We start from the raw sequence: 23,313 nt of genomic DNA on the forward strand, positions 1-23,313 counted from the left end.
AAATATATCTTGGGTGCTTTTGTTCTCACATGAACTCCAGCTGAGGTTCATCCTGCAAAAGTAAAAGACAATTCCCCTCCCCTCTCAATGAATCCCTCCACTGCGCAACCCAATCCTCACAGACCTAGGGAACTAAGGCTCAATTCCACCTAGAGGGTTCAGGGAGCCAAAATGTGGCACTCACTGCACTGAAAAGCACCCCAAGATCAAACCCACCAGTACCCACCCTGGCACCTCCCACATGATGCCAGTGGGAGCCCCTGTCCTGCCCCTCAGCAGTGTTCCCAAACAAACCAGGCAAGTAATTTTACAATTAATTAATCATAGAACTACATCTCTGTTCTCCTTGGTGTGTTATTGACAGCTGCAAATCGTGAGGGTTTTATGGTGATCACAGAGTGAGCATGAAGGTTTCTAAAGAGGCTTTGGGTCATGTTTACCGGCTGGATCGGAACCAGATCATGCTGGAGTGAAGACTTTTGCTGCTACATTAGAGGAAGCTGCTTCCACAGGAAAACGTACCTCATACTCCCTGCTCATTGTTCTGGGTTGATGCAAGGATGTTTCTGGTAGCTGGGAAGGGTAAGTAGCTTTGGAAAGCTCTCCTTGCTCCAAAACTGCCTGGTCCTGCCTCGGGCCATCAGGGACACAAAAGAGGTTCCCCTCTGCAATTAACATAATCAAGAAACCCGGTAATGGAGAGGAGAAGGGAGGTGAGAAAGCAACACCTGAAGAAAGAGAACACCTGAAGAGAGAAAAGCATCTGAGGAGAGCAATGCTGGAGCAGAGAGAGCAAGGTCAGTAAGGAAAAGGAGGAAGGTTCTGGGCCCCCCAGTTCAGGAAGGATATCGAGGTCCTGGAGCAGGTCCAAAGGAGGGCAACCAGGCTGGTGAAGGGACTCGAGCACAGGCCCTATGAGGAGAGGCTGAGAGAGCTGGAGTTGTTCAGCCTAAAGAAGAGGCGGCTCAGGGGAGACCTCATCGCTCTCTACAACTCCCTGGAAGGAGGGTGTAGCCAGGTGGGGGTTGGTCTCTTTTGCCAGATGACTTTCAACAAGACAAGAGGGCATGGTCTTAAGTTGTGCCAGGGGAAGTTTAGGTTAGATATTAGAAAGAATTTCTTTATGGAAAGAGTGATCAAGCATTGGAATGGGCTGCCCAGTGAAGTGGTGGATTCTCCATCCCTGGAGATATTTAAAAAGAGACTGGATGTGGCACTCAGTGCCATGGTCTAGCAACCGCAACGGTGGTAAAAGGGTTGGACTCAATGATCTCTGAGGTCCCTTCCAACCCAGCCAATTCTATGATTCTATGATTCTATGACAGAACAGAATTTTTTCTGTCATGGTCAGACAGCACCCTGTCCTCTGCACCCACGGAGGAGCACAGTGACACATGTGGACCCTGAAGGACCACGGCTGATCAGTGGGTGTGGATCCATGAGGAATCCCATGGCAGCAGTTGTGGACATGCAGCCTGAGGAAGCCCATAGAGTGGATATCATGGAGCTGCAGCCATGGAGGGGGCTGCTCCCAAAGGAGTCTGTGGCTCTGTGAACCTCTGCTGGGGGGAGGAGGTAGAGATATTGAGTCCTTCTGGGCTTGGGAGAAGGGAGGGGTGGGGGGAAAGTATTTAAATCCTGGTTTGTGTTCTCTCTTTACTTTGTTTTGATTTGAGTAACGATAAATTAAATTGATTTTTCCTAAGTTGAGTCTGTTTTGCCTGTGGCCGTAACATGTGAGTGAAAACCTCTTAGCCCTTGATTTGACCCACAAGGTTCTGGGTGGATTTCCTCCTTGCCATCCAGTAATGGGAGAGAGGGAGTGAGTGGCCCCATGGTCCTTTTTTCATCAGCCAAGCTCAAACCACAGCACTCACCTAGAGACAACCCAAAAAATTCCGGAGGCAAAATTGCATCCCCAACAAATTCAAAGATTTCAGTCGGACAGAATTCATGCACAAAATCCTTACTGAAGATGAGCTGCTGAGGGGGGACAGGGAAGCATGTATTGGTGTAAGAAATTAGTTTGGACCACTATTTATTTGACGGAGATTATTTAGCTGAATGGTTTTTCCTATTTTTAATTAAAGCTAGCGTTTTTACCAGAAGATTGGTATCAGCAGTACAGAGCATTGATGGGAAAGGAATACATACACAATCTGTTAAAAATCCACTTCCTTTCCATTCTCCTTGGATTAAAAAAGAATAGCAAATGTCCCTTCTCACTTGTAGTGTCATACTAAATGACATGGAGGAAAACTCAGCAAAGTCCCAAACCTTTTGTAACCCACACTGTGTTCATCTATATGTGTGTACATGTCTCTGGATGTATTTTTGTACACTCCTAAGGCATCTCATGGCATTAGGGCAATTAGGGATGTGAAAGATTCCTGGGTCAGGAGTTTAGGAAACTTCTTTAATGATAGGGAGGTATTTCTCACCTTGGCATCCATGTACTCTGTGCTGTAAAGAGCTTTCACCAAAGGGAAGCCCAAGCAGAAAGTAAGGCTGGATCTGAGTGTTCCTGACAATCACGTAGGCAACAGGCTGCCTACAGGCTGGGGAGTATTAGCAAGCAAATCTGTAATAAGAAACTTGCTTTCCTTCAGTTATTTCAACTTGAGCAAACCTTTATAAAGAGACAAAAGCAAAGGCCAGACCTCACAGCACATTGCGGGCATGTTGAAGGTTAGAAGACTGAGCTCCTTCCAGAACATCTGGAAATGAGTGATTTACCCAGAAAGGGGAAATCTCTCAGACAGAGAGACAGCAGGAGCAGAAATCCTGACCTGCTGAAAGACGATGCCACATTCATGTGCTGGCATCCTCATCTCTCCTACAGGAGCAGAGCTGCTGGGGTCCACACTTGCTGCCTACCCCTTAATGCTGATCCACTTTTTCATGTGTGACCTCAGAGCCAGCTGCACACACTAAAATTAAACCTGCAGAGCAGCATTTCCCTGCTCCACATGCCACTGAGCAAGGAGGAACCCCAACAAGAGATGTTAGAAATGGCAGGTGTCTAAAAGCAACATGTAATCAGAGGCTGGGACCCTTCTTCTCCTCTCAAGTCCCTGACTCTAATCAGGCTGTGGAATTTTTACTGCCTCCTGTTTTTGTCAGCACAAAAAAGCCTTCCCCATGGAGCTGAACACAGGCCCAACCAGCTTCTTGAAAATCTTATATATGTCAGGAGGGGCTGTCTTCCTTTACACAGTAGTGAATTGTTTTCCCCCCTTCATTTCCTGAGCTTAAAAGCAGAAAGGTATTTTTCTTTAAAGACAAAGCAGCATCAGAATGCTGATGAAAAGCCGCTTGGCTGCTTGGGAAGTCAACCCCACCAGACCCAAGAGTGGTTGGCCACTGCACTTCATCCTCTCTGTGTGCTGAAGACACCCCTCTGGAAAATGAGAATGTCCCTTCTGTGCTGCATGAGGCATCTCTGTCCTTTGGCAGAGGAGGGAGGGCAGGGACATATCTCCTGCCCCGGGACATCCACTGCAGCAGTCCCCGTGGTGGCCCTGCTTAGGTCACCCTCACTGCTGTTCCCCACAGCCTGTGTGCAGTGGGGACCATCCATGAGCACAGCTCTGCAGGAAAAATAAACATAAAGCTGGGAGCTTCCCAGCACTTCCCAGAGAAGAGGCTGAGGGGTGAGCAAGAGGAAAGGGGCACATCCATCCTCACACCCTGCACGCATCCAGGTTCCTCCCCTGCTTTGTCCTTCTGGCAGATTATGGAGGTTAAAGCTCTAAAATGTGTATCACCTTGGCTAATCCTGGCCTTTGACAAAGCAGCTCTGCTCCCTCCCAAAATTACTGCCCACAAGGGAAATGTGTTTACGTCCATTACTGGCTCAGGCAATTAATTTGCAGCCACGCTAATGAATCCGAGAGCTCTTTGCCCCATTTCCCTCTCACTGCCAGGCGCTCAGCTGTCTGGGCAGGATCCCTCACAAGTAATTTCTCCTCTATCTCCTCAGGCCAATAGGAAACTCCATGACTCACTTTCCTCCCTTGCAACAGCACTAAGGGATGGCTGGGAATCAGACACTTCCTGCAAAAACAAAGGGACAAAGCCTTGCCTTGACAAGTCCCATCAGGACTTAAAGTTCTAAACCACAACAAAATTTCTGCAGATCTGCCAGCTTTGCAGAGCCCCTCTCACTGCTGTCTGCTCAGCAGGAAACACAACAGCAGCCCCATGGCAGTGCTGGGGGGTATGGGAAGCCCTGTGCCACCTCAGGCATCAATGCTGTGTCTGTAGCATATGTCAGAGTGCAGGGGCACTGCTGGGCCAGGAACGGGTGGGCTCTCAGTGGTAATTCATTACAGAATCATAGAATCATTTTGTTTGGGAAAGACCCTTCAGATCATCAGGTTCAACTGTTAACCCAGCACTGCCAAGTCCACCACCAAACTATGTCCCTTAGCACTACATCTATATGTCTTTTAAATACCTCCAGGGATGGTAACTCCACCACTTCCCTGGACAGCCTGTTCCAGGACTTGACAACCCTTTCAGTGAAGAGCTTTTTACTAATATATAATCTAAACCTCCCCTGGTGTAACTTGAGAATATTTCCTCTTGTCCCACTGCTTGTTACTTGGGAGAAGAGACCAACCCCCACCTCACTACAGCCTCCTTTCAAGTAGCAATGAGGTCTCCCCCTCAGTCTCCTTTTCTCCAGGCTAAACAAATCCAGTTCCCTTGTCTGCTCCCCAGAAGAGAAGCACTCTAGACCCATCAACAGCTTTGTTGCCCTTCTTTGGGCATGGTCCAGCAACCAAGATCCTTGGAATTTGTTGACCAGGACCAAGCAAAATATGGCTAGCAGGTCCTGGGGTAAGTGCAGGATTATGCATGGGCCAGACCTCCTTCCGTCTGAGCAGTTTTCTGGGTGCCTTGGAGGTCTGGCCTTGGCATAAGGATAACTGCATTCCCATGGATATGTGGGAGAAGGAAAACTGCTTAGCACTGTCACTGTCACATCTTTGCAGGAGAAACAGTAGCACAGAGATCTTCACATCTGTAACCAGAACAAAAGTTGCAAATTAAATTGCAGATGGGGTTGGTACTGAGAGCAGTGATTTGAGGCTGAAGCACCAAAAAATGAGGAGACTCCCAAGCTCTCTGGGAGTTTGGTCCATGCCCTCACCTACAGCAGGAGAGAGTGGACAGGAGTGAAGTGAGATCACTCTACATGATGGCATAAAGCACCTAAATTGTCAAGTCTTGGGCAACATTTCCCAACAGAGCAAGCAAAAGACCACCCTTTCCTTACAGCACAGAAAACTCCTCAGGCCCAAAAGCTCAGTGAAAGATTTGGACTATAGACCTGAGCTGAGGAATGAAAATCTGGCCCCAGGCTCCCAGGAAAATTACTTTGCATTGCTTCACATGGTTTTGTTAGGACTCAATCTCATCTCTGTGAGAATATTATGATCCCACCCCAACTTATTAAAGCAAAATATTTTCAAAGTAATTCATGGAATCAAAAATTAATCCCATGCTGAGTGGTATTATGATTGCTGGACCAAGCAGTAATTCCTGTCCAGCATCCCTGTCTATGTACAGATCAAAGCCTGCATTAAGGCAAAACATCCTTGGCTGAGCCAGGCAGCCCCACTGCTGCCATTCCCAGCTGAGCAAAAGGTTTGAGCTCACCCTTTTTGGTCATATTTGGATTTTACATGCCCTGGAGAAGGGATGCAGATAATCTCCAGTGGCTGTAAATTACCATGGGGTTGCAAGAGAACTGTGAGGATGAAGGGGGACAGACAGGTGAGCAGAAACTCCAGCCAGGGTGAGCAAGACTTACCACAGAATCATAGAATGGTTTAGGTTGAAAGGTACCTTAGAGATCATCTAGTTCCAACCTCCTTGCCACAGGCAGGGACACCTCCCATTAGAAAAGGTTGCTCAAAGCCCCATCCAACCTGGCCCTGAACACTTTCAGGGAGGGAATCTCCACAACTCCTCTTGGCAACTTGTGCCAGTGTCTTATCACCCCCAAGGTAAAGAATTTCTTCCTAATCTCTAACCTAAATCTCCCCTCTTCCAGTTTACAGCCATTTCCCCCTCACCCTATCACTACATGCCCTTGTGAATAAGTCCCTCCTCAGCTTTCCTGCAGCCTCTTCAGGTACTGGAAGGTGCTCCAGTCTTTTCACTTTCCTGACATCTCCTGCATGAGCATCCTTGCCTTGCTTGTGGAACCACCAGGGAGAGAGCACACCCTTCACTGAAGGTTGTAGCTGTGGGACTGACCTACCTGACAAAAGAGGACTCCCTCACACCAGGTCTGTTCAGAACAGCCCAATCTGCCCCTTCTTGCAAGATTTTACTGCCTGCAATGGGAAAGCAAGCCTCAGTCTTTAAAATAATAGGAAAACACAGGAAAAAAAAGCCTTGATTTTGTCCCTAACCCTGTGTGATCAGGTCTTCTGTAACCTTCAAGCTGTCCTGGGAACAGCCCCATGAGCTTCTGCTCCAACAGCCACAGCAGAATTTTTTTTAATGTCTCTGTTGTGGCAGCTGAGGGGAAAAAACATTGATTGGATTCCACCTGCCTGAGAAGATTGTCTGCCTGGTTTCCAACCAGCCTCTTCCATGCTGGGCAAGGCCTTGGCATTAATATTTAAAATTCTTATGACCATTCTCTGTGTTTATTAGCAAGTGGCAGCCTGTGCCAGGGAAAAAAAAAAAAAAGCCCTGAAGATCAAAGTGGTCTCTAATTCACACTTCTGCTTGCCACATTCAAAGGAGCCTGCTGCTAAACGAGTGTCATATTTAATGGAGATGGAAGAACATAATTCATTCACTGCCAAAGGTGAGAGCTGTGGAGAAAGGCAAGGGACAGCATGGGGGGATTTTGCCAGTACATCCACAGTGGCAATTTTAGGCTCCTTATGGAGGAAAAAGGATCCTCGCCTCCATTCTTACTCTAAATTTATCTACAGGATAAACAAAACATCCAGGATCTTCTACTAAATAGTAAGAAACCCCATAAAACTGTGTAGCTCAAGGGAAAGTGTCAAATTCTTCTGTTGCAGCTTCAAGGGAGTGGGGTTGTAAGAGGAGACGTGAAAGTGAGATCCCCCACCTCCAACTGGAACATCTCTAAAATCCCCACCCAGTGCTGGATTCACCCGGGTGCAGAACCAGGGGTGAAGCAAGGAAATGGATCTCCTTGACAAAGGGCTCCCTGCTTAGAAACATGAATCTGGAGATGGAAACTTAGAGGCCACCCTGTAGGCACAAAGCTGCGGCCACCAAAAAGCCCCCATGGCTTCCAGCTGCATTTCATGGTGTACCACCCTCTGCCTGGTTGGATGTTTCTTCTGTGCTAAGGCTCACATCAGTGTGAAGAGCATGAACCCTGCCTCTACTTCATACTAAAGCGTGGTGTGGAACAAACCCTGAAGCGAAATAAAAGCTCAGTTTCAGCATCACTGATTTTCTAGCTCTTTTTGTGCATTGCCAGTGTTCCCAATCCAGGGCTACCTGTCTGGAAATATTTTCCCCCAGCAGAACTGGAAAGTGAAGCATTTTCAGACAAGAAGTCTTGAGTTTTTAACTGGTAAATCATAAGGTTGAGCTCAAACCACAGCAGATCTCTCTGCCTGGAATGTCACCAAGCATTTGGAACAAAATGCTTCCTACTTCCTCAAATAAATGCAAAAGCACAGTGGCTTGGGCAGAAGGAAGAGAAACTCTCAAAGGAAAATGGGAACAGTTCCCAGAAATGACCCATGGTCATAAGATGGTTGGGTTAGAAAGGGTCTGATGTAAGCTACAAGAGGATGTAGGATGTAGGAAGATGTAGGAAGCTACTACAAGAACAGACTGTTATATCACAGAAGGTATCTTGGTTCTCATTGTGGTTGAGAAATCACAACAAACATGGAGCTTCTTTACCACAAACCAGAAACCTGTATTTTCTCAAAGCAGCCTTTCCTGGAGACACATTCCCTGTAGAACACAGAGCTTCCATGGTTGTCCTGGAGACCCAGGTGTGAGACAATACAAGGAAGCTCAAGCTTTTGCCTTCAGCAGTGAAATTCCTTCATCTACACTGAAGCAGTTCTCATATTTTATTCATTATCTCAGCCTCGTGCTGGATTTAAAGCAATTCTGTAAAAAAGAAAATCTTTAGTTTCTATACGCGGCAGATGTCAACACCATCATCACCTCCAGTAAGGACTGGGAATAAGCAATGAGGGTCTGCAATGGGAGCAAACTCACACTGCCTGGAAACAGGCTGAAAGCTGACAGGCAAAGGACAGCAATGGATATCCATCCATTGAGACAGGAAGTACAAATGTAATTATTATAGACAACACAACTTTAAAGTCTAGAAGAATCACAAAAGAATGACCACAACCTTCACTTTTGGTTTTTGCACCTATTTTTTAGTCACAGCTTAAGTGTCTTGGACTGGAAGGGGAAAACACTAGACCTGGACTGCTGAATTCTGCTGCTCCTAAAGCAGCTCTGCCAACCAAACCCCAAGGGTGTTCAACAAAAGCTGGGGTGCACAGGGGAGCATCCCTGCCCAATTCCTTCCTCAGGTGGGAGCAGCAGCCCCCCTGGATGCCCTGTGAAGGAATGGTTCTGAAGAGGCACCCAAGCGGTTGTAAATGGAGCTTGTAAAAGAGAAGGGAGGATCAGGGAAAGATGACATTGGGCTGGGTATGGGTGACAGAGGAATGAAGACCTAAGATGGGTGAGGAGCTAAAAAGCCTGGGATCTGATGCAGGGAGCGTGGGACTCTGTGTGCAAGGTGGGGACTGAAGACATGAGAAGAGCAAAAGGCTCAGTAAGGGTGGTGTGTTAAGAGCAGCAGGGATGGTGATTAACTCCCCAAAGGAGGTCTGCAGGCAAACAACTTCAAGGGAAGGTGAAAAAAAATTGCCTACCACAGACATATTTTCTGCTGACTCCAGGGAGCCATGGGTGAGGAGGCAGTTGCAGTAGGGATACCTTCCAGGGATACCTTCCTGGGATGCCTGAGGGAGCCAAGTTCCATCTTCATGTGCAGCTTCCCTGAGGACACCCCAATGCTCTGTCAAAGAACTCTGGTATTTCAGAGTTTCCCCCATTGCTTCCCACCATGCCCTGAGCAGACACCCCACTGCATTCCTCTGCAAAATCAACTTGTTTGATGGGATCAGACAGATACCTTTCATGTGACAAAAAAAACCATAAAGACAGCAGTGCACATCAGGTGGGAGGAAATGCTGCTTTCCATCACATGAGGCCCAAATGTCTGGCCACGTGGTGGGCAGAGCTGGAGGTGTGCAGCTTGTCACTGCCTTCATAGCTGCTTACATGGCTTTCTCTCTGAAAAAGAAACATTAAATAATGTCAATTCCACAAAAGCACAGAGCTGAAGCTGTTGGCTGAACTACTCCAGCATCCCCTCTTCCCTTACATGGTGTTAGGACTTCATCTTGTAACAAACACATATAATTTAAGTGCTCAGTCACAATCCTGGTGCTCCTTCACCATTGGTTGTTACTTCATTGATGATTCCAGATGGGTTATTAACAGCAACATAGACAAAGTCACTTTTTCAAGCAGCAACTGTTTATTATTGGGAAAAACATTAGGACTTTATTTTTTTTTCCTCTTACATATACTTGATTTGAATAAAAATAATTTAAAAAATTTAATTATTTTTTATATTATACGAAAATAACTCAAAACAAGAACTGTGAATTTTGGAAGCAAGAAAACATAGACAAAATTGCTTTTTAGCTGCTGAGATGTAGTACTTGGAATTTTTTTAACCCAAATAGAGAAACAATCACAATTGTCATTCCAGTGAAGAAAATTAATCCATCTATAAAATAAGTTTACATTTGAGAATGGTATAGTTACATCAGAAATTGTACATATTATAGTGTGTGAGTTCTAACATATTACCTAAAATATATAACTCTCAGACTTTACAAGATCAAATATTTTAGACCATATTCCAGTGGAAAAACACAACAAACCTATTACAATCCTTTAAAAATTCTTCTATTAACTTCTATTTCCTTTTAAGGAATTTTAATATAGTATTTCAAACAATAAAATATTGCATACAAACTAGCCTGCAGAACTTTATTCACACCAACTTGAACAACCATGGTTTTAAAGCATGAAGCACCTTTAGTAACAGTGATGAAGCATCCCTGTTACAGTAGCTGATGAAGAAGCAGATTCTGTGCACAGACATGAAGAATTTCCATAACATCTCTGTAAATCTGATAGAAATTCCTACATATTCAGCATTAAGAGATTAAACTAACAGGAATTAAAATACGCTTAAGGCTGGAGAAGGATACAGTTTTACAAGACAAAGATACTATTAATTAATCCAATTCATATTATCTGACAAAGACTCCCAATAAAATACTTATTTCTTTCTCTTTTTAAAATACATACAACCCACTGCAATTTCTAGATCGTAGCTTACCCCATCTCTTTTCAGTACAGTGTGAATATAGTTCAACTTTTCATGAATATCTAGGGTAATGAACACCATTCAGCATCACCTGAATGGATACTAATTTTAAAAAGTCCTGAAAATCAGGAAAAAAAAAAAAAAAGCAGTTAACATGCCAAGGTCTTGCTTTAGAACACAAAGAACCTGCAGAAATACACAGGGTAAAATTGAGATGGAATTTCAGTAGGTAGTTATTTGCACTGAGTGCCACATTAAACTGAATGTAACTGCCCTGGTCATGGCTGGCTGATGGACTGATGGAAAACCATTTTTCACCACATAGAAGGAAAAAATACTATTAATATGATCATCAAAACTGTTCTTTTGTAACAGCCTAACTTCAGGGGTCAGTTCTCTTTTAAAGCAGTGCTTGAAATGCTGCCTGGTGTGGCAGCTTGACAAACAAGCCAGCAGCATCTACAGCGACAATGTCAAGTTCTTTAAAAATAAACATTTAATTTCAGTATATTTTGGGGGATTTTTGTTTTGTTTTGTTTTGCTTTGTTTTGTTCTTGGCTTTTTTATTTTTGTAACTGTCTGCTGTTTCCAGCACCATCTCAGAGGCAGGAACGTTTCATTCCTTCCTCTGCCGGTTTTGTCATTTTCCACTTGGCAGCTCCTGAGCACCACACCCCGCTGCTCCCCACGGCGCAGCACTCACCACTACCACTTCTTGTTTGCTGGGTCTGTTATCCATCCTGTCAGTGCAATTTACAGCTCTGGAATGTGATTTCTGAATTAATATGCATTTTCTTTTCCCAAAGAATGCCTTAGTTTGGAACCGTAGCTGTTGAAAAATACGGTAATTTTAAGTAGCAAGGGAGTGGTGGTTCTTTTCAGATAAACCAGTGACACAATTTAGAAAGCCAAGGAGGTATTTTTACCTGGATGGAATAGTTTTAAGAACAGCTAAAATTTTGTACCTAAACTATGCCATTTGCTTTCCTTTGTAAATTAAGAATTACTTTTAGTTTTACCAAGAAATACTCCACTGGTATAAGCTACAGAATTTTTTAAATTAATATGTGTATTTCCTCTAAATATATTACTCATTTAATTCATTCAGGAATCTACCATACTGCCAACAAGCTACAGCAATCCAGAAATATTTTCTCTTTATGGAAGCAGCTTAATCACTAAGCCACAACTTCCTGCAAAGCTTCAGTATTTTTGATCGGTAAAAAGCATTTCTCATTGAAATAATACTGGAGCCCAAGCCCTTCTCCATATATACGACTGTTAAGTTAATTAACATTTTAGGACAAAATGCTGATCACATTCAGTGACAAGATACACTATTGTTCTCAAGACAGCTCCACTGGAAGCTCTGGTGGTACAACCGTGTATCTTGGGTCAAGCTTAGGTGAGAAATCCTTGAAGTTCTTAGATGCTTCAGTACCAAATACATCTAAAACTTTCCTGTTCATGAGAGCAAACCTGCAAAAGGCACAAGAGAGTGAAGAGATTATTGAATTTCTCTTGAAAAAAACAATTAAAATTATAGAAAATATTTATTAAGTTAATTTATTTCTAGAATTGTTAAAATTATTTCACTTTATGAAAGAAGACCCAAATCTTTGAAATACAGGCTTCTGCCTGCACTCCTTTGTGGTGACTGCAAGTTTTTTTATTTCAAGCAATAAATATTTTTTAAAAAATACACCTGACCAATCTGATTAGCATTGCTTTGTGTAGATACACTTTATGTAACACAAGCTGTGCAAAAAGGGAGAGGGACCCCTTTAACTTTTAACTTAGGGGAAAAAAAAAAAAAAAAAGCTGTTCTTTCACACCTTAGCCTTTCATGTACTGGCCCTGCCGGCCTGATTCTGGATAATAATTTTATGGCTATTACAATCTATTTCCATCTCTTTAGACTTCAAAATTGAAGAGTGAAAGACCTATGAAATGTCAAAACAATCTCTTTATGTAGAGGGTGTGTAAAATTACTATTACAGACATCTACTTCAGATAAAATTAATGAGCACAGAATCTCTTTTCCCTCCTTTCTTTCAACTAAAGGAATTTTCTGATTAGCAGAACAGGAAAAATGAAGCCAAAAAAGGACATCTGCACTGACACCAACCCCTGTCTCAGGTTTGTATGGCCGCAGAGGTTTCCTGCAAATGTCTCCAGGCATCCCAAGGAAAGCTTCCCACTATGTCCAGCCATCTATTCAGTCACCTCCTGTCCAGCTAAGAATGAGCTGTGCCATGGGGAGTGCAGGTTCAACATGGCCCAAGGACTGGCCTTTGATTTCACTCTGATTTTTATAGCCTGGAGAGTTAACTGTCACAACAAATGTCACCTTTTATAATCCCAGTCATAAACTGATCTACATCTGATCATAAACTGACCAACATCCATTCCACCCTTCAAGTGAACTAAAGAGAAAAAAGCCTTCAAGTAAAACCCTCATCTGCTAAACACTCTTAACTAGATTTACATCTTTGCTCCTGTCATTGGACTAAAGCTACCAGTAGTGTAGCTTCAGCAGCAAAGAACCTTAAGGGGACAGGAAACCATTTGAAAAGCAAAGTAAATACTTAGGAAATTAGTCCAATGCGTACTCTGATGGCTCTGCTCTTGACACTGAGTGACACAGAAAGCTGAATGTGATCAGTGGCTGTTCAGAAAAGCCCTACCACACCTCTGAATACATACCTGCCCTTTGTTAGTCGTAAAAGAAATTTCCAGTATGAAGGTCTCAAGTTATGAACTTCCATGACAGCCTGCAAGGAGAGTATTCTTTCAGATGACAGCGTCAGGCAAAGCTTTATCTGACACATCACATTGCCAAAACTGCCTTAAGCTTTCATAGCAGGCAAAGCAAACATCATCCTTATTACTCCTAGGTACATGATTTTGCATGTGTGGATGCCAAATTTACTCCCTATAGTATCCCTCACTCGCTCTGCATTTTGTGATCTACCATTTCTTGTCATCATGTTTCTAGTTCATGCTGCATACAATGTTATGTACCAAAATCCTTGTCTTTTCTCTATTCTATTACTTTTCCAGGTAGCTCATGAATACAGGAAATAACAAACATCTCAGCATAGATCCCTTTGCTTATTTCCCCCTCCTTCCTAGTAATTTATTTTCAGTTTCCTTTTCCTGTTCCTTATGAAGTAATGAAAAAACCCTTTCCTCTCTTCCCATATTACCTTCATTTCTGTTAGCCTCATATAATTGCCAATGGTATTTTGGAGACCTCAATGCTGCAAACCTTCAGGCATATCTCAGGTACTAAAATATCAGTTCACTTTGATACAAGAATGAAAAATATTCCCAAATACATGGGAGTAATTGAGGGAGAGAAATGGAACTGTTCTTTATTGAATGGTAGAAAAATATATTTCATTATGGAAAAGATTCAGGGACATTTCAGCAGCTCTAGAAAGGGGGAGATGTAATGGAAAAATGCAGAGTAATTTAGGTACCACTGTAAAGGAGTTTTTATTGCTGTTACAGTTGATAAAGTGACAGGTACTGAAAGCATGTAATTGACTTAGCAAGGGAACTACAGCTTGTTTCAGACATAAAACTTCAATATCCTTGATATTTTTTGCAGATTCTTTCAAGCAGGCAAACTGAATTCAAACCAGCTGAAAGTAGAAAATGCAAATGGATCAAAAATCCATAAAAGAGTACAATATACTGTCTCTTTGAAAAACAGTTCTTTCATATGCTTATGAAAGTCCACATATTCATGTCCATCTTCCCAGACAATGCATTTTAAGATCCTTTCCAAAGAATTCAGTGCTTTATATCATGCATTCATTTATAAACATATGAGAAATTTAAGTCCCATAGATGAGCTCACTCTCAGTGACACTCCAAAGCAGGATGCAGAGCCCTGATTCTCAGCACCTTGCTGGAATCACTACCACCCCACCATCTCCTATATCACTGTATCCTTGTGCTCCTTCCTCATTTCATTCAGCATGTGACTTAAACTGGAAGAGCTTCATATTCTATTAGAAGAAAACATACTTACTGCCTGAAAACATATTGATGTAGAAATGGCATAGATGATGCTGTCTGCATGAGGAAAATAGGGAACCTTCCCTGCTTCAATGCCTTTGAAGTAAATAGTCTATAAAAATAAACAAAAAATGCTGAATAAAACAAAATAAATTAGCTTTTTACCTTTTATTTATTTTACTTTTTCAAAGTAATGTGTCAACGTTACTAACACATGCTCATATAGTTTCATATAAGTCCACAAATGTGACACTGATAGCTTATAGAAGATCAATAGATCAATAGATTAAGAGGCTATAACAAACCCACAGAACAGGATCTAGCAATAGCTCAGGTGTTAAAAGGATGCTATAGATCTTAAAGATAAAAATGAGAATGTTTGCTATATTCCATTCTTTATGTTCAAAAAGCAAAAGAACAATGCAACAGCTATTTCAACAAAGTGAATATTCACTGTTCTTGAATGGTTTGAAATCACATACTTGTCTTTCTGAGAAAATATGTAAAGTTTATTTTCCTGAGCACAGCTTGACCTTCCAAAGCAGCACACGCCTCTTTGGTCAGTTACCCTTGGCTTGCATAAGATGATAAAAGTAGTAAAAAAAAAACAAAAAAACAAAAAACCCCAACCAAAAAAAACCCCAACCACCCAAGAAACCAACCCAGAAAGAAGAACACAAAGCACTTTTCTTATTTCACTGCAGCAAAAATGTCTCAAAGTCCACAGAAAACCATCAGAAAGACAAGATAATATTCCTTTTTTACAGCTGATGTTCTAGAAGTCAATATGGGTAACTCCTGAGTTGCTTTTACATAACCTTTGTACAAACTACCTTCAGAGCCTGATCTAGGATTGCAAGAAGCAAAAATGAAGAGAGCACATCTTTCCTTTTTGTGTTTAAATTTATGTTTAAAAAAAAAAGTTTCTTCTTTTTATATTCTTTGAAATAAATTCTGCTCTGGTAATGGAGGTGGATAAATACCACAAGGGAACAAGAGAACAAGGCCGTGGGAAAAGCTTTCTGATTTGGGGATAATGCATAATGAGAGAAAACTCTCGATTTATTGCAGGGGTGCTACTGGAGAAATAACCATGACTAAGTCCCAATTTTATGGAAAAATCACACTAAGAAATCAAAAGCTGCTTAATAAATATAAACAGCATACCCAAATTCTATTTTTTTTCTTTTTTTTTCTTTTTTTTTTTTTTCCCTGGGTTCCTAATTTAACAGGTTCATTGAAATACTTCAAGCCTGAAAAACAGTAACTAGAACAAAGTTTGTTGCAAAGCTGGGAATTCAGTCAATTGAAGTACACTGACAAACAACTCCTGCTATAGACTAAAACCTAGGCTATTTTGAGTTATCTAAGATTGCTGAATGCCAAAATTAGGGAACAAAGGCAGGAAGTTAAGCTGCAGCTTTTGGCAATAAATCTGCAATTAAGGACAAGGTTTGACTTATGTTTCTGGCAGAGCAGACATTCTTGGAACTTTTGGATTTAAAAAATCTGCAAAAGCTACAAAGCAAAGGGCTACCAAGGGATTAAAAAAAATCATGGAGAATATACATGGAGATCAGTGGATAAAGGATTTTTTTAAATGAGTCACAGAAAGGAAAATAAGAAAGAAAGGAGACCACAAAACGGCACTGCCTCTTGGCACACACCTACTGAAACACAGCACTGCCACACAACTTTGTATTATACTGGAATTTTCTGACAAAGACTGTGAAGTTAATTTTGGTTTTCTGCCTCAAAAAAATAGATGAAGTAGAGAACTGTTTTGAGATTAACATCTTACCTCTACTAATTTGGACATCAGATACATAGAGATAGTAGTACTTTTGTAAAACATCATAGAAATTCCTGCTAGACACCCTGTAACAATTAGAAAATAGAGATATTGTTGAGATTGTGACTTACTGTTGCTGTTGCAGTATGTCAACTCAGCAGATACTGCACAGTTAAAGTTTCTGTTGCTACAATAAAGTTTAGGGATGTTCCAGTATTGTCCATCAAAATAAAAAAAATGGTTTATGTTTAAGAAGAGAGACCTCTGAGGTTCCAGTATGGGACAGATGCACAAGCAGCAGGGAGGGGCCTGCAGTATTACACAAAATTCATAGGAAAAAGGTTCTTTTTTGCATCCAGTGAAGCCCATCCTTTCAAACGTCTATTCTGTCACATACAGAATAGTCAGTATTTAAACCCCGCATCTCTACAGTTGGAAAATAAAGGACAAGTTTGCATTTGTGCATTCAGTAATATATTGTCCTCCAAAATTACTGTAAAAACCCAACTGTGATTGTATTTGCCTTGCAATTTTAATCACAGCTCTTTATTTAAAGCTACTTGAAACACCAGTCATTTTGACAAAACTTTGATGTGTTCTGCTTTCATCACAGAAGCCTGAAGAGGGAATGTGAGAACAGAAAAGAGATGTATTTGCAAAGTATCAACAGAGGCAACATAAACTTCTTTTCATGGACTCACCAGCTACAAGTGCATGGAGCTCATCATCAAGATTTCGTACCCAACGCAAGAAGCAACTGGTACCCTGCAGGTGAACAAAGAGCAGGACCAACCCAATTATTTCTCCTCCAGAATTCAGAGACTGGAGATGCTCCTCCAAAACTTAGTAATACAGCGTGCAGTAAAAATTAAGAGTGTAGTGGGATAAAACCTTTAATCCACAGTGCTTGGTATAATTCAGTGTTTTAATAGTTCACCATTATTTTTTCTTTCAGAAAATCAGCAGACCAGTCTAATTTCAATATCAATCTAATGCCAAAGCTAATCTTGAATTCACATGATCTCCATTTGCTCTAGTTGTCTAGACTCTTTCCCATGATAAACTCTGTTTTCAACTACAAACCAAACAAAACTCGAGACTTTTCCACATATCCAATAAATTTTGTAACCAGGAAAACATTAATCTAAAAGTTAGAACTGCATATGATTGAAAGACACAATGAAACACATAATAACCTGTTTGTTGACAGAGACACCAATACACAGCTGTTGAGGCCAGAAGGGGTGTAAGTAATTATGGTTTAGGCTACATCAAAATATATTTCATTTGGATGACCATTGGTTTCAAACATTTAATTTGTTACCAAATGATCCAAATTGCTCCAGATATTCCACATCCTCTGCGTTGTTTTTCTAACTATTTTGGAAATTCATACAGTGCTTCCAAATTTTATCCCTGGTAAATTCCTGTTTGCTTCTAACTGCTTTGAGATCAGCTTAGTAGAGCCCAATCCAGTGGTGATGGTTGACAGCCCACTGCTCTCTATTTTGAGGTAGTTGTGTCAGCATTTTGAATCCATCTAAATGTGTGCTTGTCATGGAATCATAGAATGATTTATGTTGGAAGGGACCCTCTGGAGATCATCTGGTCCAACCTGAAGCAGCTCTAACTAGAGCAGATAGCTGAGCAACTTGTCCAGTTGAGTTCTGAGCATCTCCAAGTATGGAGACTACATAGCCTCAGTGGGCAACCTGTTTCAGTATTTGGTCACCCTCATAAACAACAAATTTCCTTTTGTTACCCAATCCTCAAATCATCTTTGTGTTCCTCAGGTGAACCCACTCTTGAAAACAACATTAAAATTAGAAATTAAGTAGTATCTATGTCCAAAAATGTAAACACTATCAAAGATGTGGTCTCACTAGCTATTTTACACTGCACATTTTTAATAAATTCCTTGCAAAGCCATCAATACATTGAAATTATGACAAGTCAGCTCTACTACTCAAACTTGCAAACTAATTTTAAAAAAGAAATGCGGCTGAATTATTTCTGCAAAACCATGTTTGCTGACATTATTTACCAGTAAGGGGAACACAAAATATTAATAGTACAGCTACTATGTGGTGCTATACTCATCCTACAATAGCATTTTAGACAAGCTGGACTTTTTTTAATAATGCAATTTTAATAATGCAATTCCTCTGGGTTCAAAACCCATTAAGCATTTCTTTTTTATTTTTGTCAGTGATCTAATCTTTTGGAGCAACCAGAATACCTGCTGCCCTGTTGCTTCCCTTCTTTCTTATTTCAAGGCAGAAAAAAGTATGTTAAGGAACGCAAACATTAACAGAGAGTGGTAACTAAAAGACTACAAACAAAGGTTAGGGGATACTTCCCTTGTAAACTGAGCACTTATAGAACTAAATTACACTTTGTAATTGAAGCTTTTAAAAGACATCAGAATAATTTCAGCTTTTGCAATCTAAATCCTTTTTTCTGTACATACTCTTTTCTTAAAGTTTTAGCAAAAAATTTATTTTCAAATAGTATTAACTGCCCATTTGTCACCAAAACCTTACACCCTGCAAGATTAAATACGCTTGTGCTTTAGTTTGATTGCAAGTCTAGTAAAATGTCGTTTTGTTTAAAAATAACTCTTTTTTAACATTTTCACAGAATCACAGAATCCTAGGGGTTGGAAGGGACCTCGAAAGATCATCTAGTCCAACCCCCCCTGCCAGAGCAGGGCCACCTAGAGTACATCACATAGGAACGTGTCCAGACGGGTTTTGAATGTCTCCAGTGAAGGAGACTCCACAACCTCCCTGGGCAGCCTGTTCCAGGGCTCTGTCACCCTTACAGGAAAAAAATTTTTTCGAATATTCAACTTGAACCTCCTATGCTCCAATTTACACCCATTACCCCTTGTCCTATCACTGGTCTCTACTGAGAAGAGCCTAACTCCATCTCCCTGACACTCACCCCTTACATATTTGAAAACATTGATGAGGTCACCCCTCAGTCTCCTTTTCTCCAAACTAAAGAGACCCAGCTCCCTCAGCCTTTCCTCATAAGGGAGATGTTCCACTCCCTTAATCATCTTAGTAGCTCTGCGCTGGACTCTTTCAAGCACTTCCCTGTCCTTCTTGAACTGAGGGGCCCAGAACTGGACACAATACTCCAGGTGCGGCCTCACCAATGCAGAATAGAGGGGGAGGAGAACCTCTCTTGACCTACTAACCACACCCTTTCTAATGCACCCCAGGATGCCATTGGCCTTCTTGGCCACAAGGGCACATTGCTGGCTCATGGTCATCTTCTTGTCAACCATTTTCAATGTAAGCAATATTTATTCCAAATAATACAGAATTCATTAACTTTGCAGACTATGTAAAGTGTCAGTTGAAAAATTACATACATGATTAAAAATATAAAAATGCAAAAGCCACTTAAGCACTGCTCTGTGCAACATATTCACCCTTAGGGTGCTTGCTTGGTCTCATTTTCTTTGGCATAAATGAACATAATTTGATTAACTCCAACAATGTTATATGGACGTGTATCAGTTTGTCATCTTATAATGGTGTAGAAGGGTAGATTTCGAAGTGCAACATCTCTTCAGGTGCACATGATATAGGTTCTGCAATCTCCTGCTAAATCAAGGAAGAATTCCAGATATTTGAGCCAAACAGATGTGGCAACCAGCTTATCTCTCACTGTTGCTACTGCAATCACTACTTGTATCTGCACTAAAAAGTGTCTGTGTAATAGCAAGCCCTGTGAAATCTGAAATCACTTTCTCTGAACTAGTACTCCCTATCTCCTGATCTTGATATCATGCTTCAAAATACATTTAGCTTATTCAGAAATAATAGGAAAAACCCCCCAGTATTACTTTTCTGTTTACAATCTGATTACTATAGAATTTGTTGATGATATGCTGTAGAAAATACTCAGTAATAGGAAGCAGTTAGACTTTTTAGCTCTTTGTGACAGTCTGAAAAGTGAAATAAAAACCATGGCATTCATAATTTTTGTATGTTATGAGCTTACTTTGTATATACTGACGAAAGATCCCAGAAAAGCTCCAAGCTGGAAATTTTCCTTGTTGTAGAAGAGGGAAAATAGCCGGGATGGTTTTGTAAACAGATGCCGGAAAGCGGATGGAATCCGAAGGCAACACTGGATCAGGTAACCAATGCTAAACATCCTAACAAAGCCCTAGAAAAAATGGTAAGAAACCACAAACTTAGGAAAAAAGAAAAGCAAAAAAACATCTGCAGAAGTACTTACTTTTAACATGAAGCAATTTAAAACTCACTCTTGTACAGTCTATGTAAAATGCATCTACATTTTCAAACTCAAGAACTTTGGTGGTTTTTTTCCTGATTCCCCTGCAGCAAAAGCAATAAAATCATAGACTGAATATCTAAAAGGCCACAATGGACAAACACTTATTTCTCTTCTGCTCCAAAATTCTGTCTTTTGAAATAATCCCAATGATTTCATTTCCAGGTTACTGACCAGCTTTTAATCACAAGTTGTTATATAGAGGAAAGTAACAGGGTGGGAAAAGAGAGCATGTCTGCACTCAAATGTCTGGAGAAAACACAAAAGATTTCCAGAAAGCATGAGAGTTAGAGCTTGACCCTGATCTGATTGCTTGGCACCTTGCTCACGTACTTTCCCTCACCTATAAGACTGAGTGACTCCAGCAGCAAGAGAAAGGGTTACACTGGGAAGGACATTATGTGCAGTTATTAAGAAAGGATAACATGGGTTCCAGTGATTTTTTCTTAGCACTTCACCTTGGATACAGATCTGCTTTTTTATACCATGTCACCAAACCACAATGACTTTTTAATTCCAAATTCTTCTTCACAGCATCTTCTAACTTCCTCAACAGCTTCCTATCACTGATCTTATCCTATCCTAAACTTCACTTATCATTCTGAATAAAATCTTATCAATTTTTCAGTTGGAAGATGCCTTACCTGAAAACTATCTATGCACTCACAGTTGCCAGATAAGGCAGGCTCTGACTTCTGAAGTTCAGTTTTTTGAAGATACTTGGAGACATCAAGACGATTTGTTACAGGGACAACAGGCAGAAAGTTTGACTGAGCAACTTCTCAAAGTCAGAAACTCAAAACATTTATGTATCCCACAGAACTATATAATGTATTATAAAGTTCATAAAATTTTATTGTGGTTCAACATCTGGCTTTTCCTGAAAATATTACTCTCCCTGCTACTCAGCAAAGTGGTTTATGAGAATCAAGTGGAAGAAAGTATATTGTGTTATCTGATCCAGTAGCTATGAATGAACAAAACTGCCATTTTAAACTCTGCTACTTTCAAAGGAATGTAAATTGCATGTGCTGAACAGCTAGCAACCCCATGTTTTCTGATCTTGTAATGAAAATGCCTACTGAAAAGTATGTGAGGTAGGCAGAGAAGTAAATGCTCTGTGAGTTTTGTGTAGGTAGAATGTAAAAATAAAAATGAACATACATTTACCCCTTAAAGGAAGAGGTACCCTAGTATGAAGTACAAAGCTCTAATTTTCCACAAAAAATGAGACTATCATGATACCAGGTACTATTATATAAAAAGGAAGTCCTAAAACCAGCAGTTGTGAGCAAAGCCCAAAGCAAGAGAACAACAGTACAGTATGATTGACATTTTCACCCAGCTGTAGGACCCATCAGATTATTCATGGGGTGAGGAACACTGCAGTAGCAAATATTTAAATTCCAACTAGAAACACTCAAAAAATATACCTGCAGTTTCATTTTTATGACTAACAGAAGTGTGAAACTGGAGGACTGAGGCCTAGTTTTGATGTGCACCAAACAGCAGTGAGTAGTGCACAAAATTCTTCTATTTAGCTCACTAAATCAATCAGGTGAATCCTTATCACCTTTACAAGTGTTTTTCAGAGTCATGGAAAGTATTATTTCTTAGAATCAGTGCACTATACTGTAAATTCCATATTCCACAAAAAGACCTCAAATAATGATGATGGTAGAAAACAGCAGAGTATACACAGGAGACTACAATAAACATAAATGAGTGAAGAAAATTCTGCCAAGAGCCATTACCAGATTTGAAAGCTCCCTTACAGACACAGACTTACAAAAACATGCTGGAATCAATGCTCTTCTGCATATTCTCATTGTAACCCAGCAGAACACTTAACTACCACCTCAAATCCTGACAAACACAACACAACGTATATCTATTTTGCACAGTGGTATAATATCCTAGTATAATATAGTACTATAATATATAATCATGGTAATGTACCATACTAAGAAGAATGTAAAGACCTCCACAACACAAAACAATGTAAATAAACATACATGAATAAATGATGTGCTAGATCTCTTCTGAGGCTAAATTTAAGCATAGCTATTCTGAGATATCATTAACTATATACAATTTAAATCAATTATGTTTGAAAGTAATATGTATCAAAAGCATCTGAAGATATTCAAATCCATTTTTGCTGCTCCATAAATAAAAATGGGCCAATTATGAAGTGACTGAGATCTTCTGGATCCTTACCAACTCCTAAAACAGGCATAGCAGGTGGTACCACCTGTGCCAACCCAACACCAGCCAAACCACATCTCCCCTCCACAGTGCTCCTATGAAAAAATATCACATTAATAAAGGAGGATGTATTATGCCACCCGACATAAACAGTTCCTCCTCAGCAACTGTGATCATTCTCTCATTACTCTGAGCCCTTAAAATAAATGAATGAATGGAGGAGGAAGCCCAGTGCCTGGCAGCAGTGTGCCAGAGCCCTGCAGCTGTACGTGTGCTCAGGCTGCGCCCTCTGCCAAAGCAGCACATTCCAGGTGCTTTATTTAGGGTGGAGTCACAAATGGGCTCAGCCGTGAAGTGCATCACATAGTTAAACAAGTTCTTTGCTTGGCTAGTCCATTTTTTCCCACACATTTTATGTTATTTGTTCACTAGAGCTAAGCTGAAAGAGCAGAGAACTTTAACCCCACCACCACCCCGTCCTAAATTGAGAAAATCTGTTTTCAGACTTGTCACA

The 23,313-nt window shown here is 40.9% G+C and overlaps 1 protein-coding gene across 1 annotated transcript in view; it reads right to left on the reverse strand.

Moving 5' to 3' along the window:
• Positions 1 to 9,572: 9,572 nt before the first annotated feature.
• TMEM135 (transmembrane protein 135) overlaps positions 9,573 to 23,313 on the reverse strand; it is a 162,480-nt gene continuing 148,739 nt past the window's right edge. The window contains exons 10-15 of the mRNA XM_030463553.1: positions 20,295 to 20,462; positions 16,979 to 17,042; positions 16,287 to 16,363; positions 14,499 to 14,597; positions 13,163 to 13,230; positions 9,573 to 11,935 (exon numbers count right to left, since the gene is read on the reverse strand). Coding sequence (XP_030319413.1) covers positions 11,803 to 11,935; positions 13,163 to 13,230; positions 14,499 to 14,597; positions 16,287 to 16,363; positions 16,979 to 17,042; positions 20,295 to 20,462 — 609 coding nt within the window. The 3' untranslated portion in view covers positions 9,573 to 11,802. The remainder of the gene's footprint in view (positions 11,936 to 13,162; positions 13,231 to 14,498; positions 14,598 to 16,286; positions 16,364 to 16,978; positions 17,043 to 20,294; positions 20,463 to 23,313) is intronic.

Source organism: Calypte anna, chromosome 1, assembly GCF_003957555.1.
Source record: "Calypte anna isolate BGI_N300 chromosome 1, bCalAnn1_v1.p, whole genome shotgun sequence".
NCBI lineage: Eukaryota > Metazoa > Chordata > Aves > Apodiformes > Trochilidae > Calypte > Calypte anna.